At 40.5% G+C, this 15025-nt stretch overlaps 1 protein-coding gene across 1 annotated transcript in view; it reads left to right on the forward strand.

Moving 5' to 3' along the window:
• The window catches only part of zswim7 (zinc finger, SWIM-type containing 7), a 37754-nt gene extending 23542 nt beyond the window's left edge, over positions 1 to 14212 (forward strand). Inside the window, exons 3-5 of the mRNA XM_026181815.1 lie at positions 4217 to 4319; positions 8435 to 8539; positions 12101 to 14212. Coding sequence (XP_026037600.1) covers positions 4217 to 4319; positions 8435 to 8539; positions 12101 to 12211 — 319 coding nt within the window. The 3' untranslated portion in view covers positions 12212 to 14212. The remainder of the gene's footprint in view (positions 1 to 4216; positions 4320 to 8434; positions 8540 to 12100) is intronic.
• The last annotated feature ends 813 nt before the right edge of the window (positions 14213 to 15025 follow it).

Genomic DNA, 15025 nt, shown 5'->3' on the forward strand with positions numbered 1-15025 from the left:
CCCCTGGTGGGACAGTCCACATATTGTTTGAATGTTGGTAGTGTATTGTCCAGTGATACATGGTTGAAGTCACCCGAGATCACAATAAAGGCACTCGGGTGCTGAGTCTGTAGCCGAGCTATGGCAGAGTGGATAGTGTCACATGCAGCTGTGGGGTTAGCAGAGGGGGGAACATAAACAGCCACCAAGATGACGTGAGAGAATTCCCTGGGTAAATAATACGGCCTGAGTCCAACAGCACACAGTTCAGTGTCCGGGCAACAAATCCTTTGATTGTTATGTTGGCAGGGTTACACCACCGGTTGTTAACTAAAACAGCAAGCCCACCTCCTTTACGCTTACCGCTAGCGATGCTGTCCCTGTCCGCCCGAACAGTGTGGAAGCCTTCCACGGAAGCATTCTCATCGGGAATGACCTGGTGCAGCCATGATTCGGTGAAACACATCAGGCTACACTCTCGGTATTCCCTCTGACTCCGTACCAGTGCTGAGAGCTCGTCGATTTTACTTGCCAACGATCGCACATTTCCCATCACGATAGACGGCAGACACGGTTTAAACCTCCTCCTCGCTTCGAGCCTCCGCTGTCTCACCGTCACCTTTTTTCTTCTCTTCTGTCCTTGACCTCTGCATCCCCGATGTGTTTTCCTCCAAATTTCAGCTGGTACTTCTGCGGGCACTTCTGCGGGCCTGGCCAGCGAGCCGGCCGGCATCAGGGCGATCAGCTGATCTCTGGAGTAAACAGTCCGTGCGTGTAGGAGATGTGCCGCGGTCCCGTTCCATGATAAAAGTAACAGTTCCACGGCCACCAGAAGAACAAAAACTCTCTCAATCCACATGATTGAGTAAGAGATAGAAAACGGAGGAAAATACAAGTCAGAAAAAAAAAAGAATACGTAAGAAAAAAGAGCTAAACTAAGAGAAAAGCAGGAGCGACTGTAACAGGCTGCACGCTGGTTGGCGCATGCGCACATTCTCCCAATCCTCTGCTGTATCATCCATGTGCTCTCTGGCAAACTTCAGATGGGCCTGGACATGCACTGGCTTCAGCAGCGGAACACGTCTGGCACTGCGGGATTTGATTCCCTGCCGTTGTAGTGTGTTACTGATGGTGACCTTTGTTACTTTGGTCCCAGCTCTCTGCAGGTCATTCACCAGGTCCCCCCGTGTGGTTCTGGGATCTTTGCTCACCGTTCTCATGATCATTTTGACCCCACGGGATGAGATCTTGCGTGGAGCCCCAGATCGAGGGAGATTATCAGTGGTCTTGTATGTCTTCCATTTTCTGATGATTGCTCCCACAGTTGATTTTTTCACACCAAGCTGCTTGCCTATTGTAGATTCACTCTTCCCAGTCTGGTGCAGGTCTACAATACTTTTCCTGGTGTCCTTCGAAAGCTCTTTGGTCTTGGCCATGGCGGAGTTTGGAGTCTGACTGTTTGAGGCTGTGGACAGGTGTCTTTTATACAGATGATGAGTTCAAACAGGTGCCATTCATACAGGTAACGAGTGGGGGACAGAAAAGCTTCTTACAGAAGACGTTACAGGTCTGTGAGAGCCAGAGATTTTCCTTGTTTGAGATGACCAAATACTTATTTTCCACCCTAATTTACGAATAAATTCTTTACAAATCCTACCATGTGAATTCATGGATTTTTTTTTTTTCACATTCTGTCTCTCACAGTTGAAGTGTACCTCTGGTGCAAATTACTGACCTCTGTCATCATTTTAAGTGGGGGAACTTGCACAATCGGTGGCTGACTAAATACTTTTTTGCCCCACTGTATGCACATTATCTTTTCCTTTCTATTGGTAGGTGGCACAGTGCACTTGTGGCAAGTAAGCAAGCTAGAAGACTGGAAATCTTGCTGGGTATCCAGTTATGGAAGCAACACATTAACAAGAGAATTCTGAGTTAAACCAAAGTTACTTTCCCTAGTAACTAGTTACTTTGAAAGTAACGAGTAACTATCAAGTTACTTTTGATAGTTACATTACTAGTTACTTCTAAGTTACTAATTTAAAGTAACTTACCCAACACTGATCATATTCTACTGGAAACAGTCGATCATATTTGTCGAAGCTGAACCCAGGGCAAACTAAGCTAAATTTAGCTTCTTTTTATTTTTTTATTTTTTTAGCAAACAGCTACAATAAGCATAACAGTTATCAGATATCATTTGTTTACATGATGCTTTTTCTTATACAGGTAATATATTTATTACCAACCTGAACGTTTATCTGCCGGTCATCTGACATGACGAATGACTTCTGAATACTTAAATCTGTGTCCCGCTCCAACTCAAGATGCTGTAGGAAGGTCTGCAGGTACAAACGGTGCTCGATTACTCTGCGGCTTTCACAAATGGCCTGGATGTATGCCCCCAAAAACTGAATTGTAGAACTGAAATTGAATGGTGAGCAGTGAAACTGAAAGCATTCAAAAGCTAAATTTAAAGAAGGATGAATACAATTTCAAATTAAATTAATTAATTTTCATAATGTAAAATTCTGTTTCGATTCAGTGATGATCATTTTCAAATCAATTTATTGGATTTCAAATTAGGCTAATTCAAATTCAGCTTCAGAAGGTTTTATTCAAGTTGAGCAATTCAGATTAAATTTGAGCAATTCAAATTTGAATTGATCTTATTCAAATTTAGTTTCTGATGGCACAAAGTTCTGCCCATACTAGTGCCGTTCTTTCTTTCATACAGAAAGTCTTAAGAAACTGGGGTTTGTTCTGAAATAATCTGTGCGAATTTTAAACCAAGTTAGAGGTTTTTTTTGAACTGCCAAACTCCTCTGTGCAGGCACCAATATGTGATAACCATGCCTTTTTGCCTCCTTGGGATGATAAATCCTATGTTTGGAAGGAGAAGGGCTTAATCATATTCAAAGATCTTTATATAGATGGAAAATTTGCATCATTTAATCAGCTTAAGCAAAAATTTGATTTACCGCATTCACATTTTTACCGTTACCTACAAGTCAGGCATTTTATGCAATCCAATATGAAGAATTGCCAAGATGTTCCACATGAACATAACCTTTTTAAGGTGTTCCTGAGCCCTCCTTACTCCAAACATTTGATTTCTACAATTGTACATTTGTTTGCTGACAGCATTGAAGTGCAGACTACGAGGATAAGAGACGCTTGGAGGGAGGAATTGGGCATAGAAATATCAGAATCTATGTGGGACAAATGCCTATCAAAAATTCATTCCTGCTCTGTTAACAGCAGACATCAATTAATACAATTTAAAATTGTCCATCGGCTACATTATTCCAAGGTTCGGCTACACAAAATTCATCCTTCAACTTCCCCCATATGTGACAGATGTAAAACATCAGAGAGCACATTGGCTCACGCTTTCTGGCATTGCCCCTCATTGACCAATTTTTGGTTCAAAATATTTGATTGGTACTCTAAAGCTTATGGGATTTCCATCTCACCCAATCCAGAAATTGCAGTTTTTGGCTGTGTACGTTCCAGAACTATCCCTGCGACTGTGTGGGTGCCAATCGACCTCGGAATGATGATCGCGAAAAGACTTATTCTACAGGAATGGAAGTCCGCTGCTCCTCCCTCCTTCAGTGTCTGGCTCAATGACATGCTATCAGTCATTCAACTGGAAAAAGTTCGATACCTGCAAACACCTGCAGCAAATGTTTTCTCAAAATCCTGGACTCCGTTTTGTACTCGCCTTGAGAAGGCTCACGTTGTATAGACATGTACCATGGCACTGCAACTTCCCTGTTTATTACATATTCATGACATTTAATTCATTATGGATACTGGTAGTTTCTGATTTTAATGTTTTTCTTTCTTTTTTTCTTTTGTCTTTGCCTATTGATTCATATTATTGTTGTGCTATTTCTTGTCCTATCATCTCAGCGCCTGAGCTGTATTTGTTTGTTGATGGGGTTTTCTATGCTGAAAAAATTAAAATAAAATATTGGGGGGGGAAAAAAAAATCATCCAAACTGTGGGTGGCCATTTTTTCAAATTTTGGGAAAACTGCTATAATATAACAACAGAAAAATCAGCAAACTCCTAAAATCCATGACGATCTGGCATTTTTAATTAAGAAATGACAGGTTTCTGTGATTAATTGTTTTGCTTTTCTTATGCACTTTTAAATCTGAGCACAAAGCTTCTGTTGTTGTTTTGACGACTCCTTCTTCTTCTTCTTCTTCTTCTTCTTGTCTCATAGGCTGAAGTTTGTCTTCGGGTCTTGTGCGTTACAGGCTTTGGATTTGGTTGACCAGCACTCAGTCACCTGTTTGACAGCTCCCAGTGGACGCAAGGCCTTTCAGGTCTCTTTCTTTTTTTTTTTTTTTTTTTTTTTTTTTTTTTTTTTTTTTTAAGCCCGAGTCTCACTTCTCTGTGCCTGCCAAGGTCATAAAAGGTGTTTCTCACTGCATGTGAGAAATTCCTTCCTAAAAGTACAAATTTACAAAAGCATTTTACGCATGAAGAACATTTTTATAAGACAGGAAATGACTTAATGTGAAAGAAAAAGGACTATTTTCCTGAAATTTGTCCTGAGTCATGCTGCAAGCTTATGAGTTAGCCTCAGGGGGACAAGGCATCAGTTGTAGTGGGAGAAACAAAGCAGTCCACCAAGGTTGTGGTCATTGTGTCCTGAATTTCCTGTAAACTCCTTTAGCCTCTTGTAAAAAGTAGTTTTATGAGAGGAGCGTTAGAGCACAATGCAGCTAAATAAAGACATGGATTTTGTTCGTGTTGTGAAATTTTCAGCACAACTTAACTTTTCCACATCATTCACACCGCAGCTACCTCATGTCTGACCATTTTACATCAGTATTTCTAAATATTTCTGGCAACTTGAATCACTTGAGAGTTTTAGATTTTTTTTTTTTTTTTTTTTTTAATCCAAAAGCATCAAATTTGCTTTTGCATCTTATAAGTTCATTTTGACAGCTGTGAGTTTCCTCCTGTAATCCAGCCAGGTGGCACTTATATAAAGTTTTAATTTAACAGTGTCTGTTCAAATCATGTCTCAGAGGCATGGCTCAGACATTTAGCTTACACTGCTCTCTGACTTCACTTGTCAGTAGGCAGCATTTAAAATCAAACCAACCCCTTAAAAATACCTGAACACATCAGAACATAGTGAGAAGTGCATGAAGACACATATTAGGTTCCAGCTAAAATGAATCAAAGCAGGTCCCTGATTTCTAATGAGAAATAAAAAAGGAGGTGAAGTTACTGCTGTGAGGATCAAAGGTTAAGTGATGAAATAACGTTCAAGGTTGGACTTGAGGCCCTGTGATTTTGACCAGACTGGAGCATCTTCAGGAAGTATATGCTACCACTGGGAGTTGGAGCTTTAGCTCATTTTCTGGCTTTTCTGCAATTAGTCATCCACATGTCAAGCATTTATGCCAATTTCCTGTAAGGCGGGAAGAGGAGGGAGCAGCCGTCTCTCACCACATTACAAAAATAATCTTATTTGGGAAAGAAATGCATTTACTGGAAGTGCAGTGATGCGTGTGTTCAATGGAAAGAAGATGATAAATGAACAGATTCGGCCATTTTTGTCATTTCCTACTAATAATTTGTTTCTGTTGGACGGAGTTTCTCGTGTTGTGGTGGTTATTTTGTCACCTTATGAATAACCCATGAGAACTTGGCATTTCAGTGCAATTTTTCTTTACAGTCTTATCTCATTCTTAAAGTCAAATGACCTTTTGATAAGAAATGTACCACCGTTTTGTTTTTTTGGAAAGAGAATTTGTGAGTGGTGAAGTCTTAGAAGTACTGAAACTTAAAATAAATGTTTTTGAGTCAACTGTCATTAATATAGTGGGGAAATAGAAAGTTATTACAGCTTCTCACAGTTCAAGGTGACAATATGAAATGTTGTCTGTAAGTTATTTAATTATCTATCAAATATCCAGTTCAGGTCATGTTTTAAGGTTTCAGTTTAAGGTGGTGGTGGTGACATGGCCTGCTGAGATGTGTGACTGGCTGTAAGGAGGGTTTATTTAATCCTCTCTGAAGTGCCATTAGTTATAAGCTAAACCATTCTTCTTAATGGAATGTAAAACATAAGTCTTTGTAGCATTAACATGAAGGCTTTTTGGTTCTTAAAGTAATTCATCATTACACATGAGAATCTCCAGGTCTGTGTTTTGTAAGTCAGAATAAATGCACCCAGTCAGGGTTGACTGATAATGCACATATACAGCATGTTGGCATACAGACACAGGGGTAGCGTATCTTAATGACTTCCCACTATAAATTTCCCCAAAGTTTGTGGCGTGGAACGGAGAGCTGCCCTAGTTCCTGCTCCTCTGGCTCACGTTAATGGCAAATACTCTCATGGGAGCCACTGCTTGTAGAAGAGATGAAGCCAGAACTCTGCTGAGTCCAACTGCAGTGAGTAACAGAGAGACGCTGATGTATAGCGTTTTTTTCTTTTTTGAAGAAACTTCGATGCCTGCCAAGCAGTGCAAGCGCAGTTTGGTGTCTTTTGATGATACTTGCCACTAGCTTTGTGGTGAGAACTGCAGCAGAGCCTCATGAAAACAAAAAAAGCTGGTGTGAGCTGATTTTAAACTTGGCTCTTTAGAAACTGTAGTGGTCCTTGTCCATGTGGTCACAGTTTTACAGCTTCTGTCCTCATCTTGGTGTGGAAAGTACATCTTTAGTGAGGTGTTGTGAGTCTATGTAATTGTCTCTTTTGTGCCTTTTTTTTTTTTTTTTAATAATGAAGTGTCACATTGAATAAATGAGGTGTTTTTGCTTTTGTAGGTCAGAGGCAAAGGTAATTCATTGAAGCTTTGGAGAATAATGGAGCCTGCTCTGCCATCTTGGCAAGCATTAGTTATTGTGAAGTGTCAAGCTAATCCACCGACTTAATGTCCTCGTGTGTCATGTGTATGAGGACGGCACCTAAATCATTGTCTGTAGCTGGGAGCGAATGCTGACATCATGAGCAGCTTCAGTCAGCCAAGGCCATTAGGCATCCCACCCAGGTTTTTTAAAAATGCATTATTTATTACTTATCTAAATAACTAATGAGAAATCATGTAGTTGGTAGAAGCTAAAGAATAGTTTACACCATTATATTCCTCTAAATTTGCCGGCATGCGGTCTATGAAGTGCAATGCTCTGCAAAAGTGTTGAGTCCCCCCCCCCCCCCCCCCCCCCTCATTTCTTTGTTTTGCTAGCAAAATGGGAAATACAGAAATTGAAACATGTGCAAACATACATAGAAATGCAGTATACAAGGCAAAAGCTTGTACAGTCTTAATCTGCTTGAAGGTAAATATGTGTTTTGATCACCTCTATTCTTCAACAGAGCCTTAAAGGCAAGCTTTCCTATGAGTTCTGTAACTAGTCTTCAGTGTTACAAGTGGCTCTACCTTCCACACAAGTAAGATATGCATCAACTATGTTGTTTACAAACTGATCAGTAAATCTGTGGGGAGGTGTGTGCTTGGGTGAGTGAGCAGAACATTAGAAATCTGTAAGTCCGGGAGCTTGTGAGAGAGATGAAAAACTGGTCAGCTCTTTATATACGCTTGGCCACAATGGTACGTGGACTGGTTCTTATATAGAGTACTCAAAGGGCTCCATCAGACTCACTGCCACTGATTTTCAGTCCAGCTCTTGTGTACTTTGTCATATCTCAGCCCTTTCTCTCAGTTTTCCTTCCTTAGCAATGGCTTCTTGATAGCCACTCTTCCACTAAGACCATTTCTGATGAGGCCTTGTCTAAGAGGGTAGATGGGTCAAACAAAAGGTTCAGATGCATCTCTCAGGTTCTGTGTCCGCTCTTTGCTGTTTTGTTTTGTTTTTCCTATTTCTTAGGGACATGACTTTCAGGTACTGTTCATCTGTCGTAGCAATCTCTTCTTCTCTCCTCCACTGGTTCGGTAGTCTCAAAGGTTTTAAAGACACACTCACACCATGCACAGCACCAAAAGCATAACCTCCTTGGTTGAGGTAATCATATGAACACTAGGAAAGACGGTTTGTTTGTTTGCTGGTCTACATCATAGCTACATTTGTTTTGTTTTTTTAAGGTTTTAGAACAAAATATTTCTCAATCTTAAATTTAGATAGATAGATAGATAGATAGATAGATAGATATAAAAAGGAGGGAAAGATCCATATGGAACAAGATCACGTCTGTAATATCCACAACTCGGCCAGCTATGCCTGAACTCGTAGAGAATCATTTGGGGAAACAACTTGTTTTCCTTCATTCCATTGCATGCTTTTTTTCTCCACTTCTCATCTACACAACTGCCTCTGCAGTACTGTAGTCAGATTTAATTTCAGAATCCCCCTCATAAACAACAAATGATACCTCTGCAAGTGACATTTATTTCATTTGAGGTCAGTAAACACAAACTTTGTCACATATTTAAGTATGTTTTGCATTAATATCTTTCAGGTAACGGGAGGTTCGGGACGTTTGTACACTTGCTTCTTGTCCTGCCACTACTGCCCATGTCCAGCCTTTGCCTACAGTGTGCTACGTAGAAATGACGGCCTGGTGGTAAGTCTCATACAGACCATATGTCGTGTTGCACTAAAGGTTTTTAGTTGGGTAGATGTGGGGAGTGGAGAGAGAATATCGTTTAAATATAAGTGCTACACAGATGTATCTGTGTACTTGCCAATGATAGTTTTAAAGCGAAAAAAAAAAGCTGATTAAAGTGCATTTTCTTTTTGTAGCTGCATTTAGTGTTTGTTTTATTTTTCAGATAAAGATTACACTGCCTGTGATAAGGGTGCTTTCACAAACCAACGATCAGCTGAGCTCTTTACATCACAGTATTCCTATAAATGATGAGGAAGTAAAATAGTTATGTTTATTTGTAGTGCAGTGTTGTGGGTGCGTGCTGTTTATGTTAGTAGTTTTTAATTGTATGTCTGTTTAGATAATTTATTTGCTGCCTTGTTTTCTTCTCTGTTATATCCATTTCAGAAACACCACCAAGTCAAGTTAGCATGGGAATTGCCTAAGAGCACTTGGATGACATGTTTTATTAAGAGTGTTGATACTTGCTGCTATTATATCAATAACAAGAGAAAGCTATACGACATGTTGCTATTGAGGTTTTTCTGCTTTGCACATAATTGGTGTCTTCACTACAAAGGGTTCTAATGCTTTGTATTTGATTGCCTAGGTTGTTGTGTTTTGTTTTCTGAAAAGCACTCATAGGAGTTTGTTGTATTTTCCTGACCTGGTTGCTCCTTGCAGTCTTCAAATGGTAGTCCTCCAGCTGTCAGGGGCTTGAGTAGTAGTAGTAGTATTTATAGCCCCAGAGGTGAAACCCCCAGAGCAGTGGCTAACCACACCAAACCTTTACATATTTTGGAACGTGAGGGGGACATTTCCATTATATAAAGTAGTATATTTACACACACACACAGTTGTGTCTTGTCATTCAAGCATGATCTAAGTGGAAAATCTTTGCCAACTCAAGCAAGACAAAGCCCATGTTGAAATGTGTGTGACATGTGTGTGACAGATGTGGTCAGGACTTGTTTTTGTCTGGTCACTGATGGGCGTCTACCTCCCATCGCTCCAGCTAGCTGTTTTGGCTCCAAATATCTGCAAGTAAACGATCTTCGCTCGTCCTCTGACCATTAGGCCGTTCCCTGGAGGACGCTGCTAAAATCGGTGTGAGAAACAGAGAGCTGCAACAGACCATAGAGACTCCTCATGAGCACGTCAGCGCCATTGATATCTTTCCTCCTGAAAAATGTAAATGCTCATCAAACTCTTCGTCCAGTTAGATGACGGCGGAGACGAGTTTGTGTCGGTCCAAATGTGAAGCGAAATGGTGGACACGTTCATTTTAAAGAACTCTCACAATCCCAAAGTCAAAAATGAGACGCATGCAGGGTGTAGCCCTGCCTCACTAGAGCTATTTCATTCATTCCCGTGCTCTGCAGATTCCAGCATGACCACAAGAAGACAGATGAGGTAGTACTGCTCTGACAAGTACTGTATAGGTCGGTGGACATATAAAGGAGCTCACCTGCCATAGCCACGTGCTAGTAAACAGTTCACAGGAGAGGCTACCAAATAAACTTCTCTGCTTTTGCAGATTTAGAATTTAAGGTCATTTTTAACCTCCTTTTTTAAGGAATTGGATGGGAAAAAAATCCACAGACAGACTAATGTGCAGGTGAAGCTGATCTGCAGTGCACGCAGTAGTAGAGCAGGGCGATATGACTAAAAGTATTTATCACGATATACATTTGAAAATTTGCAATAACGATATAACTGACGATATAATTGACACTAGACAAAATACTTTACAACTCCACAACTTTATTAGTGCAAAAAACCCCCAACCATCAATGTATTTTCACTTAAACAAGCAGCTGTTTTTTATGTGCATTAAAGTTATATAAAAATGTAACAGTGGAAATGCAAATTCCTTGCTGACAGTTTAACCAAAAGGCATTTCCAGTGGAAATTGGCCGACATATCCTCAGCATAACCATGTATAATATCCACAAAACTTAAAAAGAAGTTATTCGTACACAATACGGTAATATTATGTTGAAGCACAGTAAGTATCACTCCGCGAGGCTCCTGCCTACGATAGTCGTAATGCTCCGACAGTCCATCAAGCGGTGCGGCTTTGCAGCTTAGCAAAGTCGTACTGAAACATTTGACAGATTTTCAAGCGCCGTGTACCACATAACATCGTTTCGAGGTCAGTAAACGCAACCAGAATTCATACATAAGGCACACGGGATCATAAGGGGCACTGTCGATTTTCAGAAAAATCAAAGGATTGATTTTAAGCGTGCTGTATTTTAAAGAATGTAGCATCATGGGCAGTGTAGTCCGTGTTGCAGGGAGAATGGACTGCCACACACGTTATGGGTCTGTGAGCGCGAGGAGGGAGAAAAAGGGGAGTGGAAAGGTACGAGTTGTCATCGAGCAGAAACGGGAGCTGGAAGCATGTAAATATAATAATAACCACTGCAGCCAAGAAGAGTGCCTGACGAGCCCAGTTGTAAGTAAGCTATTAAGACTCGACTGTACACCGTGTTCGTGTTTTCCTCCGAAAACTAAGTTCCGTTGGAGCAGTCTTTCAACGCCTCTCTCTGTCTCTCGCAAGAAAAGTTGACCCAGACAACAAAGTAAAGCTATTTTTCGGCTACGAGCCGACAGGGACCCCGCCGTATTAGTCAGAGGTCCCTTTACTACAGTTCGGAGTCGCGGACCTTCAGTAATAGTAATAAATCACACAGCAATAGTACATTCACGTTGTTTTAAAAAGCATGATAATATATTAAGTAATCCAAAGTATTCAGAATACGTTACTGTCATTGAGTAACGTAACGGAATACGTTACAGAATACATTTTGGGGCATGTATTCTGTAATGGAATACATTTTAAAAGTAACCTTCCCAACACTGTATGGCCCAGCCCTACGCAGTAGGCTGAAGAGGAAAACAAATCAATGAGTAACTTATACTGATAATAAGAGGGGCTAATGAACACGTTCACAGATCCTGAGAGCTGCAGAGCTTCTTATTATTCAGCAAACATTACGCTACTGGAATTACTGCTTATTTTGTACACAAACGTCCACACACAAATAAAATCCTCTTTATCATAACTGCTCTCCATGTGTCTCCATTTATGAACATTTTTAATTAGATATAGATATTCTAAGTTACTGACTAATACGCTCAGTGTATTATACAATAGTTCATTGGAATATTTAATGTATACTTTATTGATCCCCGTGGGGAAATTCCTCTCTGCATTTAACCCATTCACTTAGTGAAGCAGTGGGCAGCCACTGGGCGCCCGGGGAGCAGTGTGTAGGGACGGTACCTTGCTCAGGGGTACCTCAGGGGAATCGAACCCCCGACCTTCCAATCATGGGGTCACCACTCTACTGAGCTATCCCTGCCCAACAGGTTAGAGCCAAACTAAACTGCTCCTTTCTAGTCTGGTGTATACATGAGATGTTTGAATTTAAATTACTGGCATGTCATTACAGCTTCATATCCGTCTCATTAATCACACCAGCTCTGCTGTTAATCTAATGAATCTGTGTCTGCGATCTTTTCTTTCAGTGCAAACATATCCTGGCTGTGTACCTGAGTCAGGCTATGGCTGCGACTCAGCAGGAAAGCGTATCTGATCAGCAGATGTCCCTGCTGCTCAGTGGGACGATGGACCCGTGACTGCAGGTAGATCGACACACCTGGCCCTGCAGAGGCATGCGCCGGAGCACCGAGCATCCTGGATAGAAGCCAGTGTAGTGACATTCATGACACAGCAGGGAACGCTGTTATGTCTCTCTGAAAGACCACAGATGTTGTTCTATTCATCTTTTCTTTTGGAAGAGTTCTTAATCTGTTTTCAAGGAAATAACATCTGTTTGCTGAATATGGACTGCTCTATATTTGGTCTCCTTTTATCTGAAACTGTCAGTTCATGAGGCAGCATCTTCATACTGAAAGCACTTAAGAAGCTTTCCAGTGTGGGAAATTTAGACTGTCACATGGTTTGCAATTTTAACCTTGGGGGGGGGAAAAAGCTGGCGTTTAACAATATAAACATTGCCTTTATTAACAAAATAGTTCACCATACATACAGCTTTTATCATGTTAAATAGCAATATCAGTTAGCAGTTTTGTTGGAGAAACCAAAGAATGGCCTCTGGAAAACTTGAACATCAGCTTGACCACAGAGGAAGTTTTTCCTGATTAGTAGCAACTCTGACAGACAGGTACTTCGAAATGAAAGGCAGGAATGTTGAATTCAGTCAACTTATTTCGACTTACTGTTGAACTTGAAAAAGAAGGCAATAGTTTGACATCGATAGCTGGCTGAGAAAAGCTGAACACCTACAGTACTTTTTTTCTTTTTTCTTTTTTTTTTTTTACACACATCAGTCAACATAGAAAGTAATACAACGTTACAGTGCATTTACAGTGTAGATGTCTCCATTGGAATGTACTAAACGCTGCACACTCCTGTATTTTAGCCCTTGAATTTAGTCAGAGGTGGATCACTACACACAAAAGCAAATGAAGTGGGGGAGATAATGAAGCACTGGAGGCAGACGCTACGCTTGTTTTAACATCAACAAAACGTGGTTCGACACCACCAGTGAAGCACAGCTAACAGGAAATGATCAGAAATGTCAGTGCATTTGTGTAGTGATGGGTCTCTGTTGACCAAAACACCTGCTCATTTTCACTCAAGGTGTGAGAATTCAAATAAAACCGCTGTGCTCTGGTTAATCTTACATGCTCTTGTATATGCTGAGCTTTGAAAGTTACAGCAACACTTCTGTGAGGTTTGCTGCACTATGAGCACCACTGAGAGTGTGTAACAAATTATTTCTCTAGTGTTACCCTATCCTTTATTCTTTTTTTCTTTTTCTTTTTTTTACTTCAGTTAGACTCAGTTAAAATGGCCATGTTTACTTAAATTAAAAAGCTAATGTCGGTGCAGTCTTGACGACTGGCTTCACTAAGAGGGCCTCGGGATTCCAGCTGAGACTGTCTATGTGGGGGAGGGCATTGTCAGCTGTACTCCTGAGGCAAGTCACATTCATTTATTCCCAAATAAATCAAAGCAGTGATGCTTTATGCCTTTAATTGCTTGGATACAGAATAATAAATCAAATTGCAATGATCTGAAGAATCAAGTTTGACTTGGCTTTCAGGTCTGCTACAGTATCTACAGTATGTCATCATGTGGCTCAATAGAAAGCAGCTTTGCACAGATGCAATGTTTCCATGAAGGGTGCAATCAGTTATTCCTCTTCCTGAGCATTTGAAAATGTAAATCATGCAGAGCACAACCACACGTGTTGTGTTGAACTGCATCATATTAATGGGTCTGCCTTCGCTCAAATCAAATTGTGCTATTTTTCTGCAGCTGCAAGACAAGGTTGGTGAATCCTTTGGAATTACAAGGATTTCTATATCGATTCTCCATGAAACATGGTCTGATCTTTATCTAGGTCACAAATATAGATGCACAGAATCTGAATAAAGTGGTTACAAAGAAATGACTGTACTTTCATCGCTCACAGTGCCAGGGCGGAAAACCTAACTGCACTTCTGTGCTCACAACTACTCTAAAAGTTACTTGAAGACAAAGGTTCTCCAGTTAAGGAGATGAGAGGGTGTGGGTTATAGGACTTTGAAAATCCCCCCCCCCCAAAAAAAGAGATCCAATCAAAAAAGTCTCAGAGATACGCACAGGAAATTCCAAAGTGTTGCTCGTCTCTTCCCTGCAGGAAAAAAAAAAAGAAGAAACTGGGAGTAACACCAAATTAAAGTTGGATAATGGATATCAAACACTAGACAACTTGGGTATCCAGTAACACTTATGGGCCAAGAGTCTATGGACATTATTAACATCTGTGTTTATCTGGAATTTTCACATTGGCTACAGAAACTAAACCCTGCAGGTAATCAATGCAGAAATCCTGGTAATTCCAAGTGGTCCTCTAACTACGACTTCTAGGAGCCAGAAAGTGCTTACTCAGTATAATAGCCACTGGAGTAGAGCTAATTTTTGCCCCTCTCCCCAAAAAGACCCTGTGGCTATGAATCGTGATTCATGTGGAAGAAAAAATGTTGTTTTAATTTTTCCATTTCTCCCTGTTTTGTTGTTTTTGTTTTTTAAATCAGTTACCATAACTTCCACAAAGCAGAAAAGTGCATTTTTCTTCCATCTCTGCACTGCCGAGCTCTTCTGCTTGCGCACGCGCACACACACACACTCACAAGAACACCTGCAAACACTGGCACTTAGTTGAGTTGAGCAGTTGAGCAGCAGACAACATTGAGAACATTTCTGCTTCATACAGATGTTACATTTGTTATCTGACTCTAATTTTGAATTTATATGAAAGTTACTTTTTTTTAGCTCCTCCTATAATTAAATAAAAACTATAAAAACAATCTGTCTGCATACTAAGGTGTGATAAGTAAGAGTGTGAGCTCAACTTTTAAAGGTTCACAAGCCAAAAGTAA

This window comes from Astatotilapia calliptera, chromosome 10 (genome assembly GCF_900246225.1).
Source record: "Astatotilapia calliptera chromosome 10, fAstCal1.2, whole genome shotgun sequence".
Lineage (NCBI taxonomy): Eukaryota > Metazoa > Chordata > Actinopteri > Cichliformes > Cichlidae > Astatotilapia > Astatotilapia calliptera.